Consider the following 19,446-nt stretch of genomic DNA (forward strand, 5'->3'; position numbering starts at 1 on the left):
TTGACAGCTATTACATTCGCTGGCTGTTTCAGCACTCCGGTGTGTTGCAGAGGTAAACCCACAGCATTTGCAATTCGAGTACGACGTTTCGCTCGTGATTACAACCAGCTTTATCAGGCGATTTGGCTGTGTCGGGTGGTGGCTTAACGACACATTTATATTTACACAATCTAACCCCCCAAAAAACTTTTATTCTGGATATCGATCGCAAAAGTATATTACGTGTTTAAGAAAAAATAACTACTGAAAAAAAATACTTGAAGCAGTTTGCCAACTTCCAGATAAAACTAAAAAAGTCCCAAGGCGTCGCGAGCTGGATATTCCAATGTCGACTACAATAAATATTTTAAAATACTTTTAAAAAACACGCTTTAAAGAAATGTACTGTCCGAGCTGCCCCTCCCCCTGCTCCCTTCCCCCATCGCCCCTCCCCTCCTTCCACATTTTCAGTTGAGCGTGGACAATTAGAGCCGTTAAAAAGATTGTTTAAAAATATATTTTTTAATTTTCAATGATAGAATATAGTATTGTCATCAGTATGACATAGTTATACGAAGTTTGCAGTCGATACATTAGGAATACAGTTGAAATTTAGTTACAGATTTTTGGATACGACAACACATACAGTAAGTTAAATAAAAGCGTGTAAAAAGTTTTAAAATATATGTTTTGAATTTGTTATGATAGAATATCGTGTTGTTATCAGTATGACATACCTATACGAAGTTTGCAGTCGATAGCACATTGGGAAGTGTGTAAAAATTTAGTTACAAAATTTCTTTTTTGAGGATACAACAGACGAAGTGAGTTAAATAAAAGCGTGTAATAATAGTAAAAAGAAAAGTCGCCAGAAAAGTGGACAGTATTCCGGAGAACGAATCCCAACAAGGTGCCTGGATGTTGCTGACTTGAAACAAGGAGTGGCTCTCAAGTGACACTCGCGATGCCATTGTGATGGTGGTCGTTGTGACCCACATGAGCAAGAGATGGTTGCGAGTTGGTGCTGTCATCAGAATGGAAGGTGCTGCTCAACCGGAGTTGGATATGATGCTCGTCAGGGGAAGGAATGTCTCATGTGTGTCGCAAGCCTGTAATCCAACACCCGAGGGCTGGTGGATCGGCAAAACATGTCGCGAAACTGCCTTCCCATGGGCGTCGAGGTTGTCATAACACCCTGGGCTCACCAGGAGATGGTGGCACAGCAACAAATGTGGACTGCGTCTGTTGGGTTTGTTCGGGCGAGGGCGGCGTTCTTCATTGCAAGGCCCGCGGGCCCCCAACAATACACAGCACGTGACAACACCCCCCGTCATCATCATCATCGTGCTGCTGTCAACCCCAATAATGGTTTCAAATGTGTGGCGGTCCTCACACATACTGATGATGTCTTATAGGCGAATGTGACACCCCCCCCCCCACGCACTGGGCTGCAGCGTCTCCACTCGCTCGCCGTGGATTTCCTCCGGGTGCTCCGATTTCCCTCCCGCATGTAAACACTCGTTAAACGACCGATGTACACATCTTAATATTTGTTGTGTTTAGTCTGTCCGTCCCCCACACCTCCGTTTGGCTATGTACGGTGCGAAAGAAGTTCAACACGCACATAAACGTACAATATATATAGAGAGGACGGCAGAGCTTGGAGGCCGTCCATAAATTACGTCACGCGAATTGACGATTTTTGACGCCCCCCCCCACCCCGTAGTCACACGGCGTCGCAAAAAGTCAGACCCCCCCTCAAATATGACGTCACAAAGCTCTGCCCCCCCCCCCCAAAAATAAAACATGCTTCAAATCGCTTTAAACTATTGTCATTGTAGTGCGTATTTAATGTGGCGCTGCACTCTGATGTAGGAGAAAATATTTATGAAAAAATCTATTTAATGAAGTAGAATGTGTTGTCTATATTTATTTAAATTTGCGCATTTTGATGTGACATCACATTTCTCACCCCCCCCCCCCTGATGTATTCATGATGTATTCATGATGTACTTGCAAAAAAATCCGCAGATTACCTGCTGGATCTCCTCTCTGTTTCAAAGAACAAATTTGACCTAAGGTCTACACTCATTTACCAGCTTCATATTCCCTATTGCCGTACATATACTGGAGGAAGGGCCTTTGCTATTGATGCTTCCAGGGTCTGGAATGCTGTTGCCAATAAATTGAAACTTAAGTCACTACCTATGAGATCTTCACTCAAAACTGCTCTAGAGGAGTTGTACACCCCTAGCTGCCAGTGCTATTCAGTGACCTAAAATAAAATGTTTCGCTCCGGATGATCACTGCAAAGTATGCCCTGTGTTTTGATTTAGTGTGCTGATCTTAAAGATGCATTGAAAAATTATAATACTCCGATTGATGCTCCTGCTGTTGTGGAGTGACTCATGCAGCCAGCTATGGCTGCAGGGTTTTGGTAGTACATGTTGTTTGTTATTTGTGAAAATTCCGTCACAGTTCCTATGATCACTGTTTCATTGCTTTCATGGCTTTATTTTGGTGATTTCGAAAAGTGTATTTGTTTAGCCATGTTTGTTTGTTGCAGTACAGAGTTAGACTGATGGCCTTAATCTAAGTTGTCTTGTGGTTGTTGTTGTTTGACTTGCACCCCACTGGGATTTTTGCACACAGCGTTGGTGTACGGTGTTTTTTCTGCAATATTTTGCTGTCTTTTCTTGGATTTTCTGTTTGCACTCAGTCACATTAGTCACTTTAAGATGTTTTTTTGTTCATGTTTTTGTTTTTTGTTTGTTGCGGTTGCACCCGATTCAAGAGCCGAATGGCTCACAGGGCTATACCTAATACATGAACTTGAACTTATTTATGGGCGGCCCCTTGGGCACTTCTTGGCATCGGCTCACCGCGTGGCTGACTTCCTGCTTGTTCTGGGTTCCTCGTTCCTCCCAGTCGCTCTCTCGTTACAAGTAGCGGGGATGATTATCATCATCATCATCATCATACGGCGCGTAAAGTGGGTCCGATTGTTTGCCTGCTCGCATTTTGACAGCACGGGGGGAGGGGAGCGCACGTGCTTGGCTGTCAGTCACAAGCTGCGGCCAGGGATGTCGGAGTTGCGTCTGCTTCGCTTCACGTAATACCGTCAAGAACCCAACCAATAATAGGTACTGCAGATTCTCAGATGGGCATGATCCATTGTAATGTATAGGACTACATTCTCCCCCCCCACCCCCCTTCTGGTCTTCGCGCCTGATAGGCTCAGTAATGACAACGCCTTTTCTCCTCGATTTAAGACCGGAACACTTCACAATTCTGGCCAATTGCCTGATGCAGCTGGTCGTGATCAACAGCGAAACGTCGTACTCGAATTGTAAATGTCGTGGGTTTACTCTCCAACGCAAAGGTGTGCTGAAGTTAGTAACCAATTGGCACGTTTTGTTTAAGTGACCTTACGAATTGAATTAACTGTGTCGGGTGGTGGCGGGTTTAACGACACATTAATATTTACGCGATGTAACCCAAAAACTGTATTCTGGTTTTGATATTTTTTTTGTTTATCTATATCTGAGTTCCGAGTCAACGTGACCCGCCACCTCCATCACCAGCACTGCGCCTTGCCCCCCAATCACGAGTCGTGGTGTTAATCCTGACATTTGGCGTCATCGCTCTCTCACTGTTGTCCACAATTGAAAACTGCTGAACTTGGCGACAAAACGGATAAGTTGACAGCAGCCTCATAACCACTCAGGAGCGTCCTTCACGAGCCTCCTCCGCAGAGGCCCGATCTTGGCATCGCTGGTACCGGTCATCAGCAAGTTCAATCAGCTCCACATCCTCCTGTACCACATCAGCCCGTCTCGTCTCCAGCTGGTGCCGCGCCCTTTCAACCCCCCTCTCTAAAATTGGCTTGAAACACTCGGCTAATGCAAACAAAACCCCGGTGTACGTCGGGGATGAGTTCCTGAAAGGTTGACGAATATCTAAGGCTTGCGTCAAAGCAGTGTCCAGGGTTAGATGGTGGAGGCGACGGATACCAGGAAGGACGTGCGATACTTTCGGCGACGTGTGAGGCTTGAGGCGACGCAAATGAGGTAGGCGTGGTAGTGATAAATCCACGACGTATTTTCAAAACAATGTGAAAGGAGGGGGGGGTTAACGCAAATCGGGGTATCACTGTACCATTTTCGGTTAACATGGCGATCATAATCGGTACGTTCTTTTTTTAAAACTAACTCAAGAGTCATAGGACGTGCAAAACTCATCATCGATATTCGATACCATAGGTTCCGGATTCTTTCTGGATCAGAAAGATCCCTGACATGACTCTTCAAGACAAACAAAACTTGCATCAGCCCTGTGACCGAGAAAGTGACTCACAGAAATAAAAAAAAACCCCGCTTCTCATACAGTAGCGATGTAGATGGTGAAACACACCTCTCGTCTGTGTATTAGTTTAAGATTGTTTTCTAGTCGATTGGCCCCAGGGTAATTGTGTTCCACTTCGCTACAGCCTGCACCCCACACACACAAGCACATTCCAGCGCCTGGCTTACCCACCCAGTGTGAAGGACATTTGCCAGTCACAGCCTGCCCAGTGAAGCTGCGACTTGCCATTTCATCACGAGCCATGGTCTAACCCAACGTTGGTTGAGTGACACCCCACGCCTTTTGGAGGATTGGGATTGTGTGGAGGGGGAGGGGTTAGGGCCAATTCAGATATCACTTGTCACTGACGTTGGCTGTGGCCAGGGTCTCGAGCTCAGGTTTCCAGAACTGAACCAGTGACCCAAGACAGAGTTAGCCTTTTGAGCCACACGGCCAGCTCATTGGTGGGTCAAAGATATGAGGCATCGCTTTCTAAACGGCGCAACCGTGGGCCAACTGCTGGCATGTCATTGGAAACGTTGGGCCAAAGTTGGCTCTCGACGTTCCACGCGTATTCCCCAAGACATACTGCAGAGTGGGAAATAACGACACGGTCCCTCGTGCGTGGCTCGTACACGTGTAACAGTGTATTATGTACATCCAGGGTCACAAATCCAACTCAGGCAGGCGAACACTGCGGGTTGTGTTTTTTTGCGTGCGAAAGTGGGCACCATGAACACATCACATTTAAAACCGGCATCCAACACAAACCCCCATTTGCGACGCTCGTACACACTGTAGAAACACAAACCCTTAAAAAAATAAAATATTTCGGAATAAATACAGTATGTACAAGAATAGTGTATAATAATAAGTATCCACCGTGTGTCTATGTACATATAAAACCAGTCGGGCCCCCGGGGGGTTCAGAAAACGCTTTATCCCGTCGATTGCTCCTGCGAAGGCCCAGCTATGTGGGTTACCAGCTTTGAAGAGGTGCTCGGGGTCCAGCTAGTGCGCGTGCGTACACGCACGTTGTTTGGCACGACACCACGACACCTCGCTCAAAGTGCTGGGAGCTTTAGTAGTTTCAGTTTCCCGAAACTTATGGCTACCCAGAGCAAAATGTTAGTATCAGAATTGAAGAAGCTCGTGGAGCGAAACGTCGGACATCGTCCCGAACAACAGGTGGCAGTACAACCCGAACACGCACCGCAGAGCTGTGCGCCACGACCTTGAACACCTACGCGACAAGTGTCTGCGTGACGTTTTTGGAAAAGGGACAGGGGGTGGGGTTGGATATCAGAGCAGATAATTGTTAAAAAACGACAATTTAACACGTCCAATGACCACGCATTGAAAGAAACAGTTGTAGATGCCATTATGGAGTAGAAATACTGGTGGGTGGGACACGTGTAGGATGGAGGAGGCCAGGTTGCTTAAGCAGTGGTTACCCAGAGTTCAGAGACGAAACGGGAACACTCAAAGCCAGATAGATGGTGCGACACTGCAAGAATGGTTCTTGGAGGACGCATGCCGACCTGACAACAGTGCACGGATCTAGCATAGAGAAGCAAGCCATGGCAACGGATGGTGGCGTTGACCTGTCATGATCTCAAACTTTATATTCTGACGAGCGGCGCATGAAACAATAATAAAATATATTCTTACTCGTGGGTTTTATTTACTTATTTATGCAGCAAACTCCCCGCCCGCTCGTGCACCACACCAGGCTTAAGAGACGGAAGCTAACAGCACTTGCCTTAACAATTGATGTAGGCTATGCGGAGGTCTTTGTAATTGTGTGTATAAACACACACACACTCATAGGAGGGGTAGTCAAAAAGTCCTACCTCTCACCACACATATCATATATTAAATTAAGTCACCAACATACCAATGATCGTATTCACCAAGTAGTACACATGGCCTTGGAAGTTAGCCTAACATCAGCATCTGTATAAACAATATTTATTACACTGTAGCATTAATAATTATGACCACACCCCATATACACACACACAATGACAAAGAACCCCCTTGTAGCCATACATATTAGTGTGGCAAGTGCTATTAGATAATATTTATTAAGGCCAGAATGACACCTAAAAGGAATGGCGTGTGGAACAGCACCACTCCTGGCCACCTTTGCCTCCTCAATGCTGTTGCCCACGGCACTGGGTACTCATTGAAGGTTGAGTCAATCTAGGGGTGGTCCAGGACCAGATCAGTCACCACTTGCTGGGAATGAAACTCAGGTCGCCAGGTTCATACAGAGACACACTCACACGTGCCCGTGGAACCCGAGAACGAGAACCCCCCCCCCCCCCCCGAGCTAAAATGCCACGGGACAACATTTGCCGCGCATATATGTCACACATACACACTTGCTATCCATCTCACAGTAAATTAACTCTCAAACAACATCTGCCAAAACATCCACACTCTCCCTTGGCAACCGCATCGGCCCTTACTATTTATGGCCTTAATTTTCCCTCCTCTTTTTTTTCCTTCCCTCCCTATTTCACGGTGTGACATTGCCATTTCAATAACCGCACGAGGGGATCCGATGCGGGCCCAGAGAACCGAGTTGAACCGAGACCAGGGCCGACGGACTGGTGGTTGCCAAGCACCGGGGGGAAGGGCGCAAGTTGGTGGCCCTGGTGGCGAGATGTTATCTGCCTCGCCTGGTATACAGGAGGTCGTGGGTTTGATCTCAACCCTAGCACCTGTATAATTAGAGTTCGCATGCTCTCCCCGTGGCCGCGTGGATTTTTCTCCGGGCACTCCGGTTTTCCCCTTCACATTTAGAATCAACTTGCGTTCAGAGTATTTGGCTGCGATCAACGTCCAAGCGATAAGCCACTTGGCTGAGCTATCATTTGTGATAGCCTTCTGAAAAAGAGCTATGTCGCTCAGTGGGCCTTGCCTGTTAAAATAAAAATAGTTTAGTTTTAGTCCGAGGTGACAAGAGGGGCGGAGGAGGGGGTCAGATGGCCAAGGGTCCGTGGCGATCGCAGAAATTTAAATACTGCTGTCATGACTCCACAACCTGGGTTGCGACGTTCACCAATTCTGCCCATTAGCACTTCCATTCAGTGACGACTGGAAATTGGTAAACACGGAATTCTGGGAGTGTTTGGATTGTCATTAAAATCTGGGAGGCGACCTTGGAATATTTTGAGGACAGCGCAAAAAAATGATTGCTGATGGGGCATGTATATTACGTAATATTTCATATACAAATTTGATTTGGTGAACTTACACAGCAGAAATGGCTCAACCCAACTCTAATTCACTCAGGGAGGTGCCAGGGCGGGGGGGGGGGGAACTCACTAAGCCAGAGCGACCCACAGTAATCGGAGGTTTCTACTGCTGCGAGAAGCCACCTTTGCATCTCGTGCTCACGAGACCCACCATTCTTGTCATGGGCTAGCGGCCGGCTGGTGAGCAGCGGCGACCGAAACCTTCTCATAGTGCGAAGGCGACGAGCGTCAATCGGCTGGGTCGGTGCTATATCGTACCGTGGGAAGGAATCGGCGTCCCGAGTGCCGCGCAGACACCTGTGGGAAGCGCTGGAAGGGTTGGTGGGGAAACCCAGCGCTCGCTCTACATCAGGGTTCTTCAACTGGTGGCCTCCACAGGCAGAGCCGGCCCAGCCACTAAGAGACCCTTGCAATTGCAAAGGGTCCCGTGGCCAGCAAAGGGCCCCCTAGAGTCACTGCTAGCTAGTGGGTGAAAAAAATCATACATCAAAGGGGCCTTCAACCAAATTTTGCTTAGGGCCCCCAAAGGTCTAGGGCCGGCTCTGTCCACAGGGCACAATGTGGCCAGGAAAAAGCTCTCAAGAGTGGCGCCAAGCTATGGCCAGCTGATTATCGAAACGAGAGGGAAATAAACAAGGCATGGAGCCAAGTTGTAGACGGCAGAGAGATGAGAGACCTGAAGATGAGAGGTAAACATTTCTGAGGTTAAAGTGAGATAAATAAGAGAAGAGACCTGGAGACAAGAAATACAGATTAGCGGTCGTACGTACAGACTTTAATGACGTCACACTGCCAAGTGTTATGACGTCACACTGACAAGTGTGACGCCATAACATTTATACAGTACTTGAGGTGTGACGGCACGGGGCACCCCATGACATGACAATGTTGTTATGCGGCCCGCTGGTAATGAAAGTTGAAGAACCCTGGTCCCCGAGGTACTGTGTAATTTATAAACGCTTGATAAACTCTGCGTGTGTCTCGCTGCGTCACTCCAAGGCACGTGGCGATTCACCTACCGAGCGATTCGATGAATTGTCATGTTTCAGGATTGCGATTGGATGCAATTCTTTTGGCCTCCGTTTTAACGTCTCGCCTCTATTGTTCCTAGCTCGTTCCGTTTGATTTGTACAGCTTTGTTCGCTCCGCTAGCCTCAAATGTTAATACGGGCACGTGATTTGCACGTAATATGCGCCAGGTTGTAAACTATGCTGTTTTACACGTATTGCTTTGCATGTATTCGCATCAGAATCGATCGTTTAATCGACGAATCGATGCAATATCACATGCCCGACGGTCTTTCTCCACTGTGGTCAAGGGCTCGCTGTGCAGGGTTTGCCGACCACAGGGGGAGACGTTACCGGAACACGATGCTGCACAACCAGGACATGAAGCTGCACACTCGGGCACCCACAAACACCGCATACAGTACCACGCCACTTACACGCACACTCACACACCCACGTGCACACGCGCGCACACAAATCATGCACACGGCACACATGCGCGAAATCTGCCGGCGTCACATCCACCGCTTGTGCACACGCGAGTGCACACACGCGTGTAACACTCGCGCGTACGCAAAACACACGAATCATGCACTCGCACACACCATGCACGTACGCGCTGGAAGGCCAGGCCAGTTGCATCACGAGACGGGCAAAACGTCGTTGGCAGCGCCTCCACGCGGTCGACGCCGTTCGCAATTGTTTCCATTTTTTAAACTGCAAAGCGCATCACCGCCAGGAATGACCCGCGGCGGTAATAAATCGCTTTCGCCAACATAACGGAGAGTTCGCAGCCCCTCGCAGACGGGCCTCAAATCCCAGCAGAGCGAACTTTGGCTTTCATCCGCGCCGTCTGGAACTCCGCTCCCAGCCAGCTCAATTCCACGTCGGCGGAACGAGCGCCAGCAAACGTGCGCACGCGGTGTCCGTCCGTCCGTCGGTTCATCCTGGCGTCGAACCGGCCGCTCCGCTGCTGCCTCCATCTCGGTCTGGCTCTAGGAGAACGACGTGGGAGGATCCTAGGCCGGCGATCAGAGGCTGGCGAGGAGGCGCGCGGCGGATATGATGACGGTGATGACCGTCTGCCCCGAGCCAAATACCAACGCCTCCAGCGGAAGCATCGTCTTGCCGGCGGCGCGGTAAACGCCGGCTACCGCGGCACCTGGCGGGGGGGGGGGGGCATGGGAGAGGGGGGGGGAAGGGGGGAAGGGGGGAAGGGCGGAGAGAACAGCGTTAGCAGGCGGCCGTGGGCCGATGCTTTGGAGGAAAAGGTTCGTATATCTTTTGGAAGATTTGTGAAACTCTTCCAACGGCCCTCAGCCATGAGCTCACAGTATGGGGTAAGTAGGTTCATGACCCCATCGGTGTGGACCTTCGAGGTCTAGCCTCGCGTAAGCAAGGTTTTCTCTGGATATTATAGTTTTCTCCCGCATGCAAAAAAACACCGTTCATAATTTTTTTTATAAGAATTGGACTCTCCTGGAAAAAAGTTTTGGTACTCAATGCGGCATTCCTGTAAAAAAAAAGCATTTCTAATGTCAGTGGGGAGCTGTAGCACAACGATTTGTGCTCTGAACTACAACTGTGGGAACCCGAGTTCGATTGCGAACCATGGCTCACATGAGTGTCGAGCGATATCTAAACCGGTCCTGGGTCCCCCCTCTCACTGACCGGCACTGGCCAGTGATGAAGTACACACTGTTCCCCTATAACGCCGCGTGATATCACAACGCGAATTGGATATAACACGATGAATGTATGAGGGAACGAATTGGATATAACGCGATTGAGTGTGAACAGAATTGCGCCGCGCGAGTAGCAATAAGCGGTGGTAGGGCTGCCTCTGCGTAGCATCGCACAAGGCAGTGGGATGCTGCTGGATGCTTCTAGACGCTACCCACGCGCCTGTGGCTTTGTTCAGCCTGCGTGCACATCTCCCGTGTAATCACGGGCTGTAGTTTGCCCCATATTATATGTTATTTATTATAACGTGCTTTTTCCATAATGCGGTGTTCTTCAGGAACGCAACTACCGCGTTATGCAATAAAAAAAAATTGTCTCTTGTTATTTTGGTTGCCGACCCCTGCCCACGACCAACAGGCCTCCATCCAGCAGTGGATTGACGAAGGGCTGTACGTACATTGCCAACATCAGTAAACGATAATAGAGAGCAGGCCAACACACATTTCATGCCACCAGCCAACCTTTAACCCCTGCTCTGCCTTGCCGACACACGTAGCACAGCGTCGTCGCACGCTGCCGCTCAACGCTCAATTGGTTAGCTCTTGGTGCGTCGCCAGCTCGTTGTTTCTCAGTTTTTACGATCTTTGGAAGTTGCACAAGTATTGTTGGGGTAAGCAGAGGTGGCAGATTAAAATTCAGACAGTGTCGTTCGTTGCCTCATCGGGCTCCGGATGACTTTGTCTGACCTTGCGCTCTCAACTTGGGTCCAAAGACATCCACAGTAAACGGATGCCTCAGACTCCCGCCATCGACACCGAGGCTGATCTAGAAACTTCCCAAGGGAGGTAATCCCGAAATGTTGCGCGTTTTTTAAATATGGCCCTTCACATTGATAACCCCCCCCCCCCCAACAACATATATTCTTCAGTCAACAGCAATAAAATACACATTTACATGCTCTCAAGAGGGAGGGTGATTACCCCCATCACATCTCCGCCTCCATCGCCTACCATCCCCCCCCCTCCCTTGGATTTACACTGTGCCGGCGGGCGACATGCTGGGCTCCATCCGGACCCTTAATTAAACTTTTAAAAAATATTTGGGGGGGGGAAGGTGGGGGTTGTAAATAATGAATTAACTTTAATTGGTTTCTCCAAAGCAGAATGAGTACCCAGATTGCACCTCGACTACTGTGATGAACAATTGCGCTGTGAAAGCCAAAACTGAAAGGAAAAAAACATTTTAATTGAAAGGGGGGAGGGGGGGCGTTTATATGGTTATCGGGTTCAGCAGCAGCAGGGCTGGTGCTCGTGCCTGGTTTATTAAATCGGTTAGGGGGTAAGGGTAGGGCAGGAACTACTTGCTGGTTGGTTAAGTGTCAGCTTGGCTAGGTGGTTGGCAGTTAGCGGCACGGAGGGCAAGTATTCGTGTCTGCCTGGAAAGAAGGTTAGGTGTAAGAGTAGAGCTACTATTAAGTGTCTGGTTGACTGGTTGTTTAGGTTGAGTATGAGCGATTCCATTGTCTCAGTGGTTAGTGTTTAAATTGGGCGGCCGTTCAATCGGCTGCCGTGTGCTCTACCCTCCCCCCTCCACACAAATCGTCTGCATCTCTCCTCCTGTGCAACGTACGTTGCGGCCTATCCAGTTTATGACGCTTCCCCATCTGGCCTTTACAACCCCCATTCACAGCAGCCGGTAATGGGTAAAAGTTGCTGCTGCAAGGCAGTGCAAAGTACAGAGCGTGTGGCGTGCTTGATGCATCTCGGTCGCGCAGATCACCGACTCGGCAATTCACGGGGCTCGTGTCGCCAAAACACCCTGGCACCTTGCCAGAGCCGGGAGCCGAGAGCAATTCGGCCTCAATCAGGGCGAGCCTCCCGGCGTCTCCCGCAGCTTAATAGCGGCGCAGCTCTCCCGTGCGCGTGTTCGTTTTTTTTATGTCCGCACGCGCCACCTCAGCACGATGTCTGACGTCTCGCTCTCGCGTGGTGGGAGCTGAAGAAACCGAAGCTCGATTCAGCTCAATTTCAGTTCCTCGAGGAAGCTGCTGCTGGCACGTGGAACTAAACGTCGGACGTCGTGCCGGTATGACTCGAAAAACGCATAGGAGAACGACATGGCGTGAACAATGCCTTCACATTGTGCATCATCGGCATCGTCGGCATCTGTAACGTTAAGTGTCATCAGCAGACACCGTCTTCTCCGTCACTCTGGTTGAAGCAAAATCTTTATTAATTTAATGAAAACTACAAACTAAACTATTTTTTTTATTTTACCAGGTAAGGCCTCACTGAGCTGTGTAGCTATTTTTCAGATGCGACCTGGCTATCACAAATGGCAGCTCAACGAAGTAGTAGTAGTGGCTTATCATGTGGAAGTTTATAGCAGCCATGTTGATTCTCAATGTGGAGGGGAAAAACCGGAAGACCCGCAGAAAAATCCACATAACCACATGGAGAACATGCAAACTCCAAATGTACAGGCGTCAGGCTCGGGGTGAAACCCGCGACCTCCTGTATACCAGGCGAGGTAGTTAACATCTCGGCCACCGCAGCAAAAAAACCACAAACAGCATGGGGAGGCGAAACGACTCAACGTAATCCACGATGAGCCCCACTCTGAAGTCCGGTCCTGCTTTTGAAATTCTGCCATCAAAATGAAAGCTGAGAATAACCAGTCATTAAATGAACACATTTATTTATAACCGTTGCACAGGCACCAAGAGATAAAATATCCCCAACAAAGGAGGCATCAATGGATCGTAACCAATTAGGCTTGTAGCCATTCGCCCCTCCAGTGATTCGACGGAGTGCCAAAATTTTAGATCACGATTGGATTCGAAAACCGGTTATTTGTGAACCTGTCTCATGTACATTTGTTTCCATCTATTTTGTCCAGTTTTGTTTACACCATTATCATGAATGTTACATTCGTATTATCACCCTCACACAGGCTTCACAAATAAAACATAACCTATCCTCGCAACATCTATGATCAGATGCTTGTATCATGAGTGTGAGAATAAAATTGTAATCGATAAATCGATGCGTCGTTACATGCCGAGCACAAGCACAAACAGCACCTAATGTCATGTCGGAGGCAATAGACAACACAACTGTTGGGTAATCATGACCGATTATGACAATGTGCTGCAGCAGCCACGCGATTGAAAACCTCCAGTTTACGTGTAAATGTAAATGAATGGTAAATGCAAAAAAAAATCCGGACTGTGGACTACATTTTGAAAGCATCGGCCATAAAATGTTGATATGACCTTTAAAGGTTGTTAAATTATAAAACGTTACAGCGATAAGGAAGGCGACATTTTTGTGGGCCGCATGATCAGACGAGATGGCTTGGAGACCAGTCTGCATTACCGGTGAGACTGAGCGGAAGAAAGATACCAAAGGTCAACGCGGGAGACGTGAATGTCTGGCCAAAATACAGTGGTGATTACAGCGAGTTAGTTTCAGTTAGTTTAACTGGGTGGGAACTCAAGAGACAAGGATGAGTGTTCCCGGGTCACCAAAATTGATGAAAGCAATAAAATAAAAAGTACAACAAAAAAGCAAATAGAAATCAGGGCAAAAACAATCACGCTTCAGAAGAAATTAAAAACAGTGCACAAACATAATCAATATTCAATAAAAAGCACATTTCCACGAAGAAAATTTGGCTTGGACATTTTTTTTAACAATGACTCATGCCAAAATTAGCGTGTTACGAGAAATACGGTAGGGAGGAGAGAGCGACACCATGGTACGGCCAGGGGACGACGCAACGGTGGACGAGGACCAACAACAATGAGCAGCCAGAGGCAGCCAGGAGCAGCTCGGCCAGCCAGGGGCACCCAGGGCAGCCGGGGGCATCCAGGGGCATCCAGGGGCATTGGTCTCAGGTCCCTCATGCAAATGAGACTCTCTTGGTCTCTTGAGTCCTCACACGGTTGAACAAAATAAACTCGAAACTTGGAACTATTTTATCCTTGTGTATGGCAATATGTACGGGAACTAAAGGCCTTTCCTCCGTTGAGGAGCACAGCCTACCGTGATTTACTGTACAGCCCATAGTTTGGGTGGCATGGCCACAATCGCAATACTGTGGCTTGTGTCTTCACTTTCCACCAACAACGGAGATGTGCGCATTGGCCAGTTGATGCACTCCTGTGGTTGATGGTTATACCAGTGTCTTTGAGGGATATCAAAGCCAGGAGTATGTGATGTGTGGGTCTCCAATGAGGTGTGGGTCTCCAATGAGGTGTTTATTACGGATGTCAAACTTGAACTTAAACTATTCCAATTATTTAAAAAAAACTCTTCTACCAGGTAAAGCCAACTGACCTATATAGCTCTTTTTCCCAGGTGACCAGGCCACAAATGATAGCTCAACGAAGTGGCTTATCACGTGGAAATGTATCACAACCAAATACTTTCAACACGTGTTTCTAAATGTGGAGAGAAAAACCCGAGAACCCAGGGAACAATTCACATGATCACGGGGAGAGAGAGAAAACACACAAACTCCAAATATACAGCAGGCGACAGAATCGGGATCCAACTCACGGCCTCCTGCATACCAAGCAATGCAGATAACATCTCACCACCTCAGGTGACCTAAGGCAGCACCAACAATTCCCAGAGACAACAGCCAAGGCAGCCGAGGCCCTTAGCAACAAATCATATGGGGCGAGCGCACGATTGGGGGGGGCTTGGGGGGGGGCTAGGGGGGGGGCTCGGTGGGAGGGGTCAAGGGGTCACACTCACTGGTAATGATGCCGCCGGTGATGGGAGCCAGCACGCCCATGACGGCGATGGCCACCGAGAAGAACCGTGCCTTGCGGTGGCGCCGCAGTGACACGAAGGCGAGGAGCGCCGTGGAACCGTGGACGAAGATGGAGGAGAAGAGTGCCCACAGGAAGACCCAGTACCACATCTCTGTGGGCAAGGGCGAGAGGGAGATGGTCACAGCAGGTGAGGTCAAGGAATGTATAAACCAGACAATTGCAATGTGGATTTGCACAGGGGTCTAAATGCGACCAAATCCCAAGATGCTGTACAGAAACCGTGAGCCTTAACACTCACAAAGCAACCCTGTGAATTGTATGAGTCTCTATGGGAGTCCAATGTGGAATCATACGTAGGATCTAAATACAACTGCAACTCCATACAAAGTACGAAAGCAGTGTTTACATTTATTTTATAGAGTAGCTATTTCGGCTTTGGAAGACGATTTGGGAAGACCTTATTCCATTTGATTGGTGATGTATGTATGCATGTTAAACTTCTGTCCCACCATATGTAGCCAATCGTGCTAATAGAAGGTGATGTTGATAAAGAGGCAGTAATAAGGGCCTACAGCTGATGATCTACGAGTCTCCATCTCTGTGGGAGTCTACTGGTCTCAGTTTGAGTCTATGGGTCTATTTGCAGTCTATGGGTCTCTCTGTGCGAGTCTATGGGTCTCTCTGTGCGAGTCTATGGGTCTATCTGTGCGAGTCTCTTGCTCTCTGTGTTAAGTCTATGGGTGTCTGTGTGAGTCTATGGAGCCTTGAGTATATGAGCCTATGTGTGAGTTTCTAGGTCACTGTGCAAGTCCCTGATCTCACAGAGTCTATACAATAAACGTGAATTTATATAGCAGCTAAAGGCGACTGCATCACAGGGCAAGGATATATATAGGAACACTGGGCATATGTAATTTAGAGCGAGACAGAGGTAATCAGTCATGGACAGAGGGGAAGAGGAAGGTCTTGACCCAGGGCTTAAATAAATAGAATCAGAATCTGTATTTATCCTTGAAAAAAAATCCGATGTCCAGTGAACATATATAAGCACAGATTTACGTAGATACCCGTAGACTTATAGAATGTTAAACTCTACTGTTCATGCGTATAGAGAGAAACAATGTGGATGTATGTCAGGTATAAATGCAACTGCAACTCAAGACCTGTGCTGATAAGATTAGTGGTAATATGAATTGTATAGAAAGAGGAAGTCAGTCACAGGTCTCTCTCTATGTGAGCCTGTGGGTCTGTGTGAGTCAACCGCCTTGCACACAACGACACATCACCCTAACGTTACACATACCAAGCACCACACTGGTACAACTCATGCCACTCCACATCTGACCCCTGCACACCAAACACCCGTGGCACAATATTCAGATGCCACACACACACACATACCCCAGTGAAGCCTTTAACAGACTGCATGGGGAAGTGCTGTAAGGGAGCACTTATGAAGGCCGGAATGGCACATGAGGGGGTGGGAGAGGCTAATACCACACACGGTCGCCTTTGTCTCCTCAGTACTGAGTCCACAAGGCTGAGTCCACCTAGGGGAGGCCGGTTTTTATACATCACTCGCCACTGATGTTAGCTGTCGTCACACCACCAGACAATCAAATTGACACATCATATATACAAGCCTGAACACCGTAGAGGCACTGTACAATGCACAGGTGCTACGCAAACACACACATCAAAAAATCCGATTAGCACGCTTGACTACGTGCGGTGCAAAAGAAGTTCAACATACTGTACATACACCGCTCCCCAATGGCACATCACACCTCCTACGCACATCACAACGGCATGGCACACCCACACACACCAGGCAGTATAGTTGTAGTATAGTCGTGGCACACACACACACCGCACATTATAATGAGCGTCCCACTGAAGATAACGCTTCAGTATTTTAGATAATTTGGCTGCTTTGAATGTCCACGTGATCAGTCACATTCAGACTCTGCCTTCTCGACAGACCTGTTCTCCACCCTGAAGACGGCTGCTTGCGTTGTGGCCGAAACGTCGTGAGAATTATTTTATTATGTTTTATTTTTATTATTTTCCTTCTACGTGACTTTACCGAAAGAACCAAGAAGACGAATCCCTGCAGTCACGAAAGCTGTGGCAGGTAGCTCGAGTAAAAAAAGCGAATAGCTCAGTGAGCTTTACCTGGTAAGATAAACTAAAATAGTTTAGTTTTATTTGCATATTTTTAAAGCGATTTGTTTACCTGTTCTATACTTTGCACTCCGATCGTATTTTTAAAAATGCTTGTTATCACGTTCTGACCCGCCCCTAATGGACATCTGTGGGAAAATTTTAACTTTACATCTCATCGTATTCCTGCAGTGTAAATAAATACTCGGATTGTGCGAATACACGGGACGGGCCTAACGAATCCACTTTCTGAATCTGCCAACTCCTGGCATCTCCGCACCAAGAAAACAAGCAGATCCTCACGCAATCCACCAACCCTCTGACCCACAGGCGCATGGACCCCAACCACGCCACCTCCGTGCCCCCCCCCCAATCAACCGGTGGACACAGTGACCCCCTTAACCTGACGTGAAGGCCATCAAGACACCTGGGTTTGACACTCAAGGTAGAAGGGGGGTCAAGGAAGTAGAGTTATGATCCCGCGAGTTAGTTTGGGCGGTCAGCCAAATCATGGAAGCCACCCAAAGCGCCCATTCAGCGTGGAGATGGAGCGATGGAATTGGCTCTAGCGCCAATTCGCATAGGAACCCCGCAGACTTCACACACGCGGCCAACAGACTTAGAACAGGGCCCCAATAGCCCTTCACATCGTGACGGTCACTGGGGGGGGGGGGGTAGAATTCATCCAGCAGTGGATTTGTCGCGCCCTACGATGCAGTTGATGATGATGATGGAGGAGGGGTTAGAAGGGGTAAGTAGTTGTACGAGGAGGGTGTGAGACAGCGTTTAGGGATCGAACCCATACCGGTGAAGGCGACGAGCGGATTGTGGGCGAGCAGAGACAGCACCTCCCGCACGCTCTCGGGAGACGAAGACGCTCCCCCCATGGCCGCGGCCACGCGGGGACCAGCGGGGACCAGCGGGTACCCGAAGGCCCGCGACCCCAGCAGCCCGCTCCCTCGCCCGGCCCCTGGCGCCAAGGGCCTCCGTCAGCCGGCCCTCGCTCTCATGCCGGGACCTCGGGCTCGCCTGCCCGTGCCGCCCCCGTCCGCGCCCGTCCAGTCACTCGTAATCCGCTCGCAAGCAGCAGCGGCGGAGGCAGCAGCAGTGGTGGGGGGGGGCAGCCCGTTCCGCCTCGATCACCTCCCGCCCCCCCAGTTGGCAATCCTCTCCTTGACTCGTTTCTGCCCGGTTCGGTCCCTGTGCAGGTGGCGCCGCCCTGGCAAAGAAGCTGCTGCCCCCCCCCCTCCCCAAGACGCCCCGCCCCCTCCCCGAGACGCCCCGCCCCCTCCCCGAGACGCCCCGCCCCCTCCCCGAGACGCCCCGCCCCCTCCCCGAGACGCCCCCTCCCCGAGACGCCCCGCCCCCACACCCCTCCCCCCGCCTCTCCTGGAGACGCCCCGCCCCCCCACCCCTCCCCACGCCCCTCCTGGAGACGCCCCGCCCCCCCACCCCTCCCCACGCCCCTCCTGGAGACGCCCCGCCCCTTACAGACGCTCCGCCCCCTCTCCCAGAGACGCCCCGCCCCCCCACCCTTCCCCCCGCCCCTCCTGTAGACGCCCCACCCCTTACAAACGCTCCGCCCCCTCTCCCAGAGACGCCCCGCCCCCACACCCCTCCCCACGCCCCTCCTGTAGACGCCCCGCCCCCACGCCCCTCCCGGAGACGCCCCGCCCCTTGCAGACGCCCCGCCCCCTCTCCCAGAGACGCCCCGCCCCCCTCTCAAACGCATCCTCCGTTCGCCACCAACACACTGTGTATATGTGGCCCTGTGTCCTTAAAAGGACATTGTTTTATAATATAAAAATATTTTAAAAATAGGCGACGTTTCGCACATTGACCCTTAGTGATAAGATATACATATACAGATGGAATTGATAAGCCTTGAAGGACTGCTTAACACGATGGGGCCTAATACGAATTGCAATTTTAAAAATAATTCCCGATTACAGTTCCACGCTTTCCAATCGGCATATTAATTACATAATCGTAGCTACTGAGTAACACATTGCCCCTTAAATAATCACTAAAAATTAACGACGATATAATACTTATTTACATTGAAAGTAAAATTATACTGTGAACAGTTTAACACGTAGGCTTTAGCGACCAATATCCATAATACAAACGTCGTGAGAATTGTATTTTATTATGTGAAATTTTTTATTATTTTATTATTTCCCTTCTACGTGACTTTTACCGAAAAAACCAAGAAGATGA

At 49.3% G+C, this 19,446-nt stretch overlaps 1 protein-coding gene across 1 annotated transcript; it reads right to left on the bottom strand.

Annotated features, from left to right (window-relative positions):
• Positions 1-4,952: 4,952 nt before the first annotated feature.
• Positions 4,953-18,440, bottom strand: LOC133340289 (transmembrane protein 170B-like). Its single transcript, XM_061548400.1, has 3 exons — positions 18,032-18,440; positions 15,044-15,214; positions 4,953-9,759 (listed from the first exon to the last, which is right to left on the bottom strand). The coding sequence occupies exons 1-3, from the start codon at positions 18,111-18,113 to the stop codon at positions 9,629-9,631; spliced, it is 384 nt and encodes a 127-aa protein (XP_061404384.1). The 5' UTR covers positions 18,114-18,440; the 3' UTR covers positions 4,953-9,628.
• Between the last annotated feature and the right edge of the window lie 1,006 nt (positions 18,441-19,446).

Source organism: Lethenteron reissneri, chromosome 9 (assembly GCF_015708825.2).
Source record: "Lethenteron reissneri isolate LAM-NWPU_2019-01 chromosome 9, ASM1570882v1, whole genome shotgun sequence".
Classification (NCBI taxonomy): Eukaryota; Metazoa; Chordata; class Hyperoartia; order Petromyzontiformes; family Petromyzontidae; genus Lethenteron; species Lethenteron reissneri.

Coding starts and splice junctions, on each gene's coding strand:
- LOC133340289 (XM_061548400.1), bottom strand. CDS start 18,113: ATGGGGGGAGCGTCTTCGTCTCCCGAGAGCGTGCGGGAGGTGCTGTCT. Junction 15,215..18,031: donor TCCGCTCGTCGCCTTCACCG/GTATGGGTTCGA, acceptor CCTTGCCCACAG/AGATGTGGTACTGGGTCTTC. Junction 9,760..15,043: donor CACCGGCGGCATCATTACCA/GTGAGTGTGACC, acceptor CCCCCCCGCCAG/GTGCCGCGGTAGCCGGCGTT.